The 11919-nt window shown below is 44.2% G+C and overlaps 2 protein-coding genes across 2 annotated transcripts; one reads left to right on the forward strand and one right to left on the reverse strand.

Moving 5' to 3' along the window:
- Positions 1-2155: 2155 nt before the first annotated feature.
- On the reverse strand, positions 2156-7254 carry LOC112897602 (serine/threonine-protein kinase RIO1-like). Its single transcript, XM_025965950.1, has 12 exons — positions 6823-7254; positions 6407-6535; positions 5710-5802; positions 5296-5375; positions 5055-5168; positions 4706-4779; positions 4554-4630; positions 3623-3706; positions 3431-3523; positions 3247-3354; positions 3043-3117; positions 2156-2824 (listed from the first exon to the last, which is right to left on the reverse strand). Exons 1-12 carry the CDS (start codon positions 7093-7095, stop codon positions 2381-2383), a joined length of 1644 nt encoding a protein of 547 aa, XP_025821735.1. The 5' UTR covers positions 7096-7254; the 3' UTR covers positions 2156-2380.
- A 172-nt stretch (positions 7255-7426) lies between these two features.
- LOC112897611 (uncharacterized protein YciO) lies at positions 7427-10564 on the forward strand. Its single transcript, XM_025965957.1, has 9 exons — positions 7427-7709; positions 7791-7912; positions 8251-8304; positions 8429-8453; positions 8580-8702; positions 8787-8950; positions 9399-9468; positions 9972-10070; positions 10272-10564. Exons 1-9 carry the CDS (start codon positions 7515-7517, stop codon positions 10347-10349), a joined length of 930 nt encoding a protein of 309 aa, XP_025821742.1. The 5' UTR covers positions 7427-7514; the 3' UTR covers positions 10350-10564.
- Positions 10565-11919: the final 1355 nt, after the last annotated feature.

The following is an 11919-nucleotide window of genomic DNA, read 5'->3' on the forward strand; positions in this document are numbered from 1 at the left end:
CCCATCTTGGGTTCCTTTCAGAGCCTTCACACAAGCACCAGATTTCAACCAAAAGTTGCAAAACAAACATAAAAGTGATATAATCAATTTCAATTTACTGCACAAGACGGGATAAAACAACACCGGGATCGTAAGTTCTTAGTCAAACATATTTATACAAATTTCCCTAAGCAGAAAAAGGTAATTTTCCACAGGAATTCCCCTCAGCAGCAAAAAGCCATTTTCCACATTATTCGCTGGACGGTCACATCAATCAAGGTTCCCATGAGCTATGAAAGTAATGCTTTAAGCCCCATCAGAGAATATCATCAAAAAGTGTTTAAAACTTCAGTGAAAGCGACAGGCAGGTAACTGATAATTAAACGATGACAGCAATGCATGGTGCAGTTAATGCGATTTGGTTTGATAACACGACTAAAAGTACCTTGGGGGCAAGGAGGATACTTGTAGCCCTCAAGCTGATCGCACGGGTTTTGGGATAATGTAGAGGCACCACGTTACTGCACACTATTAAATATTAGCTGAGAAGAGAAAAGGTGAATACAAATAGTGGAGGAAAACAACATGAAGGGTGGCATCCTAACATCTTAAAAGGTTGCTCTCTCTTGAGGTACGCTCAGTGCTTTGGTTTTGAGGAAGGTTTTGGATCGGATCAAATCAAGAGTGGTGGTCTTGTGGACTAAATAAATGAGAAAGGATGCACAAGTTCACGGGAAAATTCAATATAATGGAAAGGGGTACCTTTAGGCTTAACCAAAATGTGAGAATGCTTCAGAATCAAAATGTTGGACTCGGTTCAGTTGAAAGACAGGAAACACGAATCAGATTACAATGTTTTAAGGGGTTAGCTCACTCCTCAAACATATATTTGATCATGCTTAACCTGGCTAAACATGACTTGATCATTGCGCTGGAAAACAAGTTACAGCCTCTCCGAAAAATTAAAGAAAAAAACTCAGAGAAGTGCACCGTTCCATCGACGCATCAGAAATTCTCAAAAGAAAAACGCGTATAAATACACCAACAAAGTGAGGAACTAAATGGTTTGTAAGTTTGTATGTCGACCCTCCAGGCTCCAGCCCCTCGTTCTGCCAGAAACCTCTACAGAAATCCACGGAATGGTCGATCCAACAAACCAATCTAGGTCCTCAACTCCGAACGACGGAGAAAGCCGGATCGCACGAACTCGAACGGAGAACCGGATCGAATGGGCAAGTAAGAGACAATACGAACCACCGAGGCGTCGGGGCGGAGCAGCGCGATTGCGACGCTGGCTAACCTCTCATTGACTCGGGGGGTGAGCCCATGGAACGCTCGTCGGGGTCGGGGATCAGTCGGCGACGCAGGGAGAGGCACGGTCCGGGAATGCGGAGGAGAGGGGCGCGGTCCGTAACGGCGGGCCTCGGGTGCGATTCCTGTACGGCGGGTGTCGGGAGCGAAGGGGCGCGGGGCTGCGGGCGGCGCAGGAAGGGGAACGGTGTAGGACCCGCGGAGCGGGGGAGTTTGCCAAACAATTGTTAAAAATGTATGAAATTTGGCAAACTGAGTGCGCACATCATCTGCACGTACTTGAATCTTGGATCCAATTATTCTTTTATGCAAAACTAAGGCGGTCGGTAAACTGATAGCATGGTACTTAAATTTTGGACATAATAATTCTTTTAGTGATTGGTGATTGCACAATGTGTCCATCATCATTAAGGGCATTAAGAGCGAGTATATTGCTACGGTAGTTTACGTTATTTCATGCAAATCCATGATGTGGAGGAGAGAATGGGAGAAGAGAGATTGCTTACCCATACAACTCGCATCTACTAGACAGCAGCTCCAATGTACTTGCTCTAAGGCGATCGGTTGGAAGTGTCCGTTATATAAGCGTGTGTTCTGGGTTCCAGTAATTTTGAAAATTTTAGAACTCATAGAGATTCGTATATTTTTCATCCGGAATGCCCCTACGTGCGCTTTAGAACCGGTCAAAAATTTCAGAACATTTAGAACGAACGGGCAAGTCGCACAGGCCAAAGAATCCAGTGGCACAAAGCAGAAAACCACCCCCCTCAAAAAAAAATATACCCTAAAAAAAATGTACCCCCTCAATTTTTTTTACCCCCCAAAAAAAAACAAAGCAGAAAACCCCATTCGCACTCCGTCAGACTTAGACAAGTATTGTACTCCTCCCTGGACGACTGGCAGTTTCATTCGTGATACAGGTAGAGCTTAAAATCGAGGACATTACTCCTGCACACCAGCAGTATTCTGAGTAATGCATTAAAAACGATCAAGAAAAGTTTGCAACAATGTGAAAATTTGTGACATCACTCCCTCAGGCTATATTGCAGTTAGATTCAACGTGATCTAATACTGATTACCCAGAGATTCACTACCGCTTGCACTTTGCTTTCGCCATTTTCTTCCTCCTCTTTTTCTCAGCCTTCGGTTTCTTGGTCTTGCGAGCTTCCCTCTTCTCTTCCTTCACCTTCTTCTTGTGTTCCTTCCTAGCAGCTTTTCTTTCCTCCGGTCCCAGCTTGGGATCCGCCTCGTGCCATGAATCTTCATCAGAACTGGAGCAAGATTCGCTATCATCTTCTTCACTTTCCGTGTTGTCCTCCAATGAACACTTGTTTTGCAGATCCAAGGTTGCTTCCGCTGTATCTTGTGGTAATTGATCTTGCTGCTTTTCAGTGTGCACATTTTTAGTCCGCACAAACCCTAATAGTGGCTGATCATAAAGCTTATCTGCTGGTGGCTCGTAGCCAGAGGATGAACGCTGCATCATTGACATGTTGACAATATCTGCCTCACATTGCTTCACGTAATCCAACGTCTATGCAAAGATATCAAGTACATTAGTTGTACGATAGTAGAAAAATTATAAGGAAGAAATAAGACAGCTGCAAACTAGTGTGCGACATCTGAGAGAGATCATGTTATACGCCACCACATAGTCAGTGCGATTGTCCTCTATCAGAAGGATCTGCTACTTAAGATGTTAATAATTGCAGCAAAATTCATGGCACAGCTGAGATGACAAATTAATCTTACCTGCACCATGACTGTGGGAGTGATTTCATCATCGTTTGGAACTATACCTCCATTCTCCAAAATCTTTTGCTGAATCTGTGATTGAAACACAATAATGTTAAACAATCAGATTTCTGTCAGTCATGCAGCATGGGAACTTTCAAAAAGTGATGGTTATAATGAAAGATTGAAAGGTATAGTCTTGTACTCAGACATACAAGGTACCTTTTCCAGGTAAGCATCGACATCTTCATCAGCAATGTTTTGGTTAACAACAAAATTAAATAAATCTATTACTGGCATGACCGCAACACCTCGTTTTTTAAAGAAATCCTGCGCACAATGTTGAACATATCAATCACAGCAATGTACGAGTATACATGTGGTGATCAATTTAACTACCACTTACAGAAACGTGCAGGCAATCTTCCTTCAAAAAGTCCAACGCTAGAGGATGATCAAGATCAACAGATTGTGAAACATCAATAATGTACAAGTGGCCCTGCACAATAGGCAAATTGGAAGGAGTATGGAGATAAGGACCGATTGACATTAAAATGAAAGATGATTAGAAAAAAATATCTAATAGGAGTTTAATTACCTCGAAATAAAGAATGTTGTACTCACTCAAATCGCCATGAACCAGTTTGCACTTTTGGTAAAGAGTTCGCATTATTGTAACTATCTGAAAACAAGGTGCAGTGAGTAATACAGGAGAGCTGAAAATAATACACATACACTGAAATGTAACAATGAGAACTACTGTCTGTATTGACCCATGATTCTCTTCACCCCAATTTAGTATAAGACAATGCTTACAAAATATTTAACAGTAAGGATACTATCATGCATACACATCAGCAACGGAACACAAGGAGATAGCTAATAGCATGCTGCCAAGGTTTTCTCAAAGATTTTGCATGGCAGCTGGTAAAAATTTACAATCTCATTATAATTAGGTTCAAACTATAACCCACCCAAAACTTACATTTACACACAATGACAGCGACAACAAAGCCTTTTGTCCCAAGCAAGTTGGGGTGGGCTCAACGCCCATAAAAAACAAGAATAACTACCTCATATGCATTTTTATTTGTGTGCTCCACTTCCGATAATGCATTAATTAATATGCAAGTAAGTGGAACATGTCAAAGCACAATTATCATTCCCAAATAACAAGCAATATTCAAGACCAATATTATGATCAATATGGTAAGATAGATCCATACTTTGATGGTTCAGATTGTTACTACTTTGAGGTATTTTAACTAGCATTTAGCTCAAATTCCCTTGTGGCCTGGAGGTCCTGGGTTCTAACCAGCCTCTTTGCAGAATTTTAAAGGAATTTTGCAAGGGTAAGGCTGTCTAGGAATTCCCTTCTCCAAGCTTTCAGCACTGGGTACACCCTTTTCTTTATTCAGCTCAGATTCAAATTTGCAGATGTAAACTCCCTATAAACCATCTTTGGTCATACATGCATGCGTATGCATTGATACAATAATCAATAAGTTGTGTTTTCTGACATAGTATACCTCAAAGTAACTTTCACGCAACTTGTCATCTGATAAAGCAGCATCTTTGAGACGAGGAGCAGCCCAACCTCCTTTCCCTGATAGATGACCAAATCAACATACCAATAACATGTTCCAAATATCCAGAAGACAAATGCTAACACAAATTTTACCTATGAATTCCATCACCAGTACATGAAGTCTCAGAAGCAACGGTTTTGGGCATCGGATTCCAGCTGCTCTCACTCTGTAACAACGGTAACAAAGAAAATGATGAATTCAAAAATCAGAACTAATGCATTGCCTATTCGCCTGACTAGCAAGGGTGTTGAATCCTTAGAAAGTAAAGTAATTCCACAGCAAAAAAGAAAAACGAAGTTTTTTTTGGCAAAGTTTCACAGAAACATAAGGAATACAAAACATTAACAGACTGAACAATGATAAGTTGAAAGGCAGCAGCTGTGCTTGCCAAGTTGTTAGAGTAATATATGAATAAGACATGCCATCAAATACAGTTCTCACCGTAGAAGATTCCTCATTTCCTTTTCAGCCCAGGTCTTAACCATTTTCCGAGGATTATGCTTGCAATAACCATGTCTAAAACGATAATCTCCTTGAACATATCGGTCTCTATCCCTGCAAATCAAATGTACAGTTTCTTACTTAAAGGATAAAGGGCATAATTACATAACCAACAGTTCTGCAGAAGGTTTCAACAAGTATCTAAAGTTGGAAACAAATAAGCATTAAAATTTAATCTTACTTAAAAACAAGAACAGAGGTCTTGTAGACTTTAATTGCTTGCTCCTCGCCATTTTTCTTTGTTGCATGATATACATTTGCCTGCACATTGACAAGGTTAATGTTGTTTATGTTAATATCTAATAATAATAATACTCAACCAGGAATCAGGAAAACAGAGATCTGCAACTAGCAGGTTGAGATGCATTCTTCATCTTCTATTGAACATGAAAATTCCATTCATTTTTTGCATAATGTTTCTAAGCAAGCAAATAGAAGACGGTGTCTTAAGGTACCTCTTTCCCTGTAGAAAGAGGTTACTAGCAGGTCAAGGTGCATTCATATTCCATTGATTATTCTCAGTTTCTCACAATGTTTCTATAGGTAAGCAAATAAAAGACGCTGCTACAATAGTATGCACTGGATCTTAAGTTACCTCTTTTCCTGTAGAAATGCAGCCATTTATGTTACTAAAAGTACCACGGTTTAACATCTTGAATAAAACCATGCGTGTTCTTGGGTCAATAGCCTGGACATAAACAAAAAACATTCAGTGTTCAGAAAATTATCAGTACAATATCCTTCATCAGACATAACCAAGCATCAAGAAGGCCACACTTAATAATTCTATAAGAGAAATAAAATTCCGCATCCCGGTCGCACGTGTATAGCAGGCAACAGATAGTAAAAAGTTAGATTTGATCATAACTATACAACAGTGAGTAATAAAGATTACTCCAGCTAGAGAAATTTGTTAAACTTCGTCTTGCTGTACAATTCTTTTGACCCTTAGTGCCATTTGAGACACATACATAATCTTAAATGGAACGTATTTTCGAAATGTTGCCATGCAAGGTAGTACATGAGTTCAGATGAGCTGATACAAATTATTATGCTGTATAGTGTACGTCCAAGGGAAACAAGAAACAACATACTAGTACAATAAATTTCAATTTCTAGCACGGATGCATAAGCGATTAAGGAACCATGCAGCACCAACTTAACACGAAAACGAGCTAGGTTGAGTATAGATAAATGGTACAGCAGGATTATGCAAGTGCAAGTGGAACAACTTAAATTCCAAAAGGCACAGGACGGAACAAACATTACCCAAACGAGAAACATTTACAAACCTGTTCCACTGTAGCACGATCAGCTTTCTCAGTGTACCGTATCTTCCCAATTGCTGTGTCCCTTATGCTATCCCTGATTGCAGTGGTGACTGAATTTGACATCCCCACGTTCATCCTACCTTCCCACTCCTGAATCATTCCAAACACATCACGAGAAACATTCAACACAGACTGCAGCAACACTGCCATGCACCCTCCCATAACATCATGTGCTCTATTATGTTCACTATAACCGTACTCTTAGACATGCTCCAAAATGATACATGCATAGAGTCTAAACTAGGAACTGATAGGTTATCACGTCACGCCATGATCTTTCAGTAGACTCAGCTTCTAGCCCCCTCATATGAAAACGCTTTCTCAGGTCACAGCAACATACAACGCAACAAACTCTGAATTGCGTTGAAGCTCCATACCTCCAAGGGGGCGGCACGAATGTGCGAGGCCAGCTTCTGGGTGCGGTTGGAGAGCGGCTGGAATGGGCGGGAGAGCACTCCGCCGTGAGCGTTCGGCCGGCGCGCCGCGGCCCCGCCTCCGGAGGACGAGAAGGCGCCGGAGGGCCGGGCAGAGCCGTCGGGCCCCTCGACTGCGTCAAGCCAATCGAGGGCATCGCCCACCTCGGTGTCCGAGGCATCGTCGAGGTCGGAGTCGGACCACTCCTCCTCAGCGTCGGACTTCACGTGGGCCATCGGCGTAGAGCTAGAGGGCGGGGAAGCGGTGAGCTGCGTGGCCTGTCGGCGAGGGAAGACGTCGGTGGAAGGAGGCCCGTGTTACGTCACCGGTGGTGAGGCCCGGGTTGTGGCGGCGGCCGTGGAATAGAGAGCCAGGCGAGAGAGAGAGAGAGGCAGGGGAAACCCTCGAATCTCGTGAGTACTTATTTCTTTCGGGCCTCAATCTCCAGCAGGTTGAATGCAAGGCCCAATTTCTTGAAAGTATCTAAGGCCCGTTCAGAAGAGAAGTTGGGTCCGGCCGGGTTTGTCCTTGGGCCGGGCCTATTGTTAGTCAGGTCTACCTGGGGATTGAGATCATCTTTTTGCGGAGGAAGGAATCATCCATCTTCCTTCCGGCACATTCCTCCGAGCTCCGAGCTCGGACCACAACGGCTTCCATGGCCGCTGCCGACCCCGCCACCGCGGCCTCCTTCTCGCGGCTCTCTTTCCGCCGCGCGGTCTGCCCCTCCCCGCTCCGGCTCCCCTTATCACGGACCCCTCCGACCGGTCGCCTCCGCGTCTCCTCCACCGTCGTCGCTCTCCACAAGCGCAACCCCAAGCGGCTCAAGTACGCCGCCGAGCGCCAGTTCAAGGTACTTTCTGCGTCCAGCGGACCATCTTACTCTGCAATCATGCTCGCCTTTCTGGAGCTGACTACTATGCGCGACACGAAGAGAGGGGACACCGGGATGCTGCGGGTGAAGGTGGAGCCCTCCGGCGAGGACTTCTGGAAGCTGGACCCGGTTATCGACCTCATCAATCGAGGCGCTGTGGGAGTTATCCCTACTGACACTGTGTACGCTGTTCTGCTTCACTTGGCCTTTTTTTAATTTCGTATGAAGAATCATGCATACCTACCTAATTTCTGTAACAGTAGCAACAACAACAATTTGAGCATTTGCAAATAATTTCTATGCATATGTGTTTGCTGCATGTTCTTTGTTTTGGGGTAGCTTTGGTTCCACTGAATTTGAACCTAGGAAAAAATAGCATGGTGAGATTGGTAAATTACACGTGCATAAGTGCATTTGTCCTATTTGATTGTGTGGGTTTTGTTGGCCATATTTTTTTTGCATTTTCTATTTGATCTATGCTCTGCTGGACACAAATAACATGGAGTGATATTTTTGACAGCTACTCCATCGTCTGTGATCTGAGTAACAATGAATCTATTGAGCGCCTTCGCAGGTAGATTCATTTCTTTGACAATTTCGGTAGTATGAGTGATCAAATCCAATCTTTGCTCACTCTCTTAGACATGAAGCAAGGCATTTCATCTCTAACTGGTATTATATGCTTGTTCTCAATGCAGAGTGAAAGGCATTGGAGACTCAAAGGCATGAATATCACAGCTACAAAGTCAATTTGAGTCAAGATTTTTGCTGCAACGAAATATTACATGCAGAGCGTAGTTTCCCGTCTGCATATGCACCGTGTTCTTATACTAATTCTGAATTATGCAGCCTCTCAGCATCTTGTGTCACTCATTACGTGATATCGATACCTACACAACAGGATTTCCTCGAGGTACCAACCAAGGGCAAGCTAACATTTTCCGTGCTGTCAAGCGTGTAATACCTGGGCCTGTAAGGATATCTTCTTCTTCACCTTGTACTGCAGTTTATACTTGATTACTTCACAAGTAACTTGGTAATTTTAATCATCTGCAGTACACCTTTATTTTACCTGCAACCAAGCAATTTCCCAAACAATGCATTAGGCATGGTTCTTCCACAAGGTATGCAAAAAGGAGGCAGGTTGGCGTCCGAATTCCAGATGATCCCATCTGCCAGGCAATATTGCAAAATTTGGATGAACCTTTGATCTGCACAAGGTTTGTAGTATAACTCAAGTCTTCTCTTACTTTTGCTTCCTGTTCCTACCTGTGGTCAACTGGGATTATTATGATGTATAAGATCATAGGATACTGAAAAGCAACAAAGTAGTATGTCTACCATATTGCTGGATGTCTCGTTAGGAGGAAGTAATTTATGCTTTGCTTGCTTGTATGAGCATTCTCAATACTTCACTATGTATGCCACATTGCTCTCTGTCTTTCTGTATTCTGGTTAACTACATTAAGAAAATAAGAAAGTATTTTACTTGAGATTATAGAAGAATTTCGAGTGCTGTTCATCATTGATTTTGTTAGTATTTATAATAATCATGTGTTCCCTTAGCATTCGTGAGGAATTGGTTATTATAAATAAAATAATAAGTATCATGTTGTCAGTTTGTTGTTCTCAAGTTCTATAATTATTCTTCGTTTCCTTCATTTACAGTGTCAAATATCTATCAGAGGATGAATGGATACTTGATCCAGTAATCATTGCCGATCTTTATGAGCCACTGGTATCTTCTTCAGTTTTAACGTTGTACATGAAACTCTGTATTGTAATTGTTGGTACCACCATTATAGTTCCGCTTCTCTTAGAGCAAGTTAGCTTGTATCTGTATCGTTGTTATCTACAATTCTCTTATATGAAGTACAAGAAGTCGTGATCGTTTAGAGATTATTGCTGAAAAAAGTTTCCATCTGACACCTCTTTCCATCAATTGTCGTACCATGCATTATATTTATAAACAATTGCTTGCCTGGAGATACCAGCCACTCAGTCTTATGGATGTATTCTAGAAAAAAAATGTATTTGCAGTAGCTGTAGTGACAAACAAATGTGTATTGAGGTAGTTTTCTTTAAAACATGCATGAAATGGTAACAGATCACTGCAAGCGGCTAGTTAAACCATTGTTGAACGTTTTGTTGTCCAGTTGTATCCCAAATCGTGCATGGACAAAAGCAGGTCTGAAAGATGCCTTGGCAAGCGTTATATGCTTCAATGTTTCAAATTTCCAGGGCCTTGATTTCATTGTTGATGGTGGTCCTAGAATTGCTGATCCTTCTACTGTGGTAGATATGACGGGAACGAACCCTACTATAATTCGTCAGGGAAAGGTAAGCAGTTTATACCTTGGCCTTTTGACTGTGCATTATTTAGCCCCTCTACTTATCTAGCACATTGAACCATATCATCCCTAATGTGTGTGTCATTCTGTTACGTATTTGATTCTACCGCAAAGATCAGGCCAATCAGTATGATCCTGTGAACTCATTTCTATGCATACATTTGTTTGACGCATTTTCCTCATGCTTTAGGGTCCGAAGCTGGAGTGGATGGTAGCAGAAGATGAAGAAGAGGAAGCACAATCGACTTTCTCTTTTAAAGCGGCTTGAAATTTGCTTCACCTCACCTACTGTATGGTTTTGCAATGCCCCAACTGAAGCACCATCTTTTGACTTCATAGGATGTGAGTAGTAGTATATAGGACAGAACACGGAATGGACAGTAGACTGCATGCTGTAAATACGACTGCGAGTTGGCAGAATTTGCCCAGCAGCGACCTTTGCTGGAGAATTGGAGAGTTGGGTGCTGATTCTCTTTAACTTGATGATATGTGCTCTAGCGATAGTTCCATCCTAGAAGGTTTGATCTTTGCTTAAACATGCTAATCCATCCTGCGTCTTTGCTAAAACATGCTAATTCGGGAGGCATAACTTCATTCGTGAAGGAACGATGAAAATGGGCGAACGATTCAAAACCAGTGAAAAGAGTTTCAAAAAGATTTAAAACTTGGCATATCTATATCCGTAGATATACTTTTGCTGCAAGAATGCACCCTTAAATTTATCGTTGTTCATATGAGTTAATCTAGAACAAGTTTAAGCCTCAACTGAAAGGATCCCGTCGCCGGTGTCGTTGTGTCAACATACGCATCCATCCCTGACAACCTTGGCTGACGCAGAGGTGGTTGCTTCGTCACGCCGGCCGCCAGACACAGGGGTGGTCGCCCCACGACCACGCCATGGGCTAGAGCGCCTCGCATCAGTCATCACTAACCCCGGCGACGGATGGTATATCCATGGGAGCCGGCGCGCAGACCCAGGAACAGAATAGAGGATTGGTCCGATCATCTGAACTCCGAAGAGATTCATGCGGCGGCCGCCGCCAGCGGCTGCCTAGCTAGCTTGTCGTTCAGTGCCACGGCTCTCCGCCCGGAGTCCGTGGACTCCGGAGCACACCGTGTAGGGGAACGGCAAGCGGTCGAGCAACGGTCCCTGCGAGGGTGGGAAGGGTCTCCGATCCTCGCCGTCGACCACCCCCGGCCTCCGCCGGCACCTCCCGTCACTGCCAATCCGGCCTCACTCGGGGAACACTAGGAAGCGGTCGCTCCTCGGCTCGCTCCTGTCCTTTGACCTCGCCGCGGATGAAGCAGCCGGGCCGCGCCGCCGTCGGTAAAGCCGACGCTCCTACGCGCAGAAGATTAGGAACGGGAGCCCTCCGTCATGGACTCGTGGTCCTTCACGGCCCACCGCCCGGCACCGCACCTTGATACGCGTGAACGGCGGCGTGTCCGTGCGCGCACAACCAAGTAACCATGCACGGACACTCTTGCTTAGGAGCTGCCGTACGTCTTGGGCTGTGCCGCGACTCGCCGTCGAGCGGAACGGCGGCGGGGAGGAAGACGGAGAGGCCGAGAGAGTACGCACGCTATCTGACAAATCAACGGGAGACATGCGCGTCGACCTCAGCCGCACAAGTGCAATCCAACGGCTGCGGGAGGCCCAGGGGTGGACGGTATTTCATTACCGTCCAACCGGTCGGTATTCGAAATACCGTCCTCCCCCTGGGTCCGCGCGCACCGCCTGGCAAACGCCGTCCCGACGTCCGACGGGAGGTCCGGCAGCTGCGGCCGGACAACCCCAAGCTTTGCACTTCGCGTCAGCATGGAGGAGCCCCCGGCCG

This window comes from Panicum hallii, chromosome 6 (assembly GCF_002211085.1).
Source record: "Panicum hallii strain FIL2 chromosome 6, PHallii_v3.1, whole genome shotgun sequence".
NCBI lineage: Eukaryota > Viridiplantae > Streptophyta > Magnoliopsida > Poales > Poaceae > Panicum > Panicum hallii.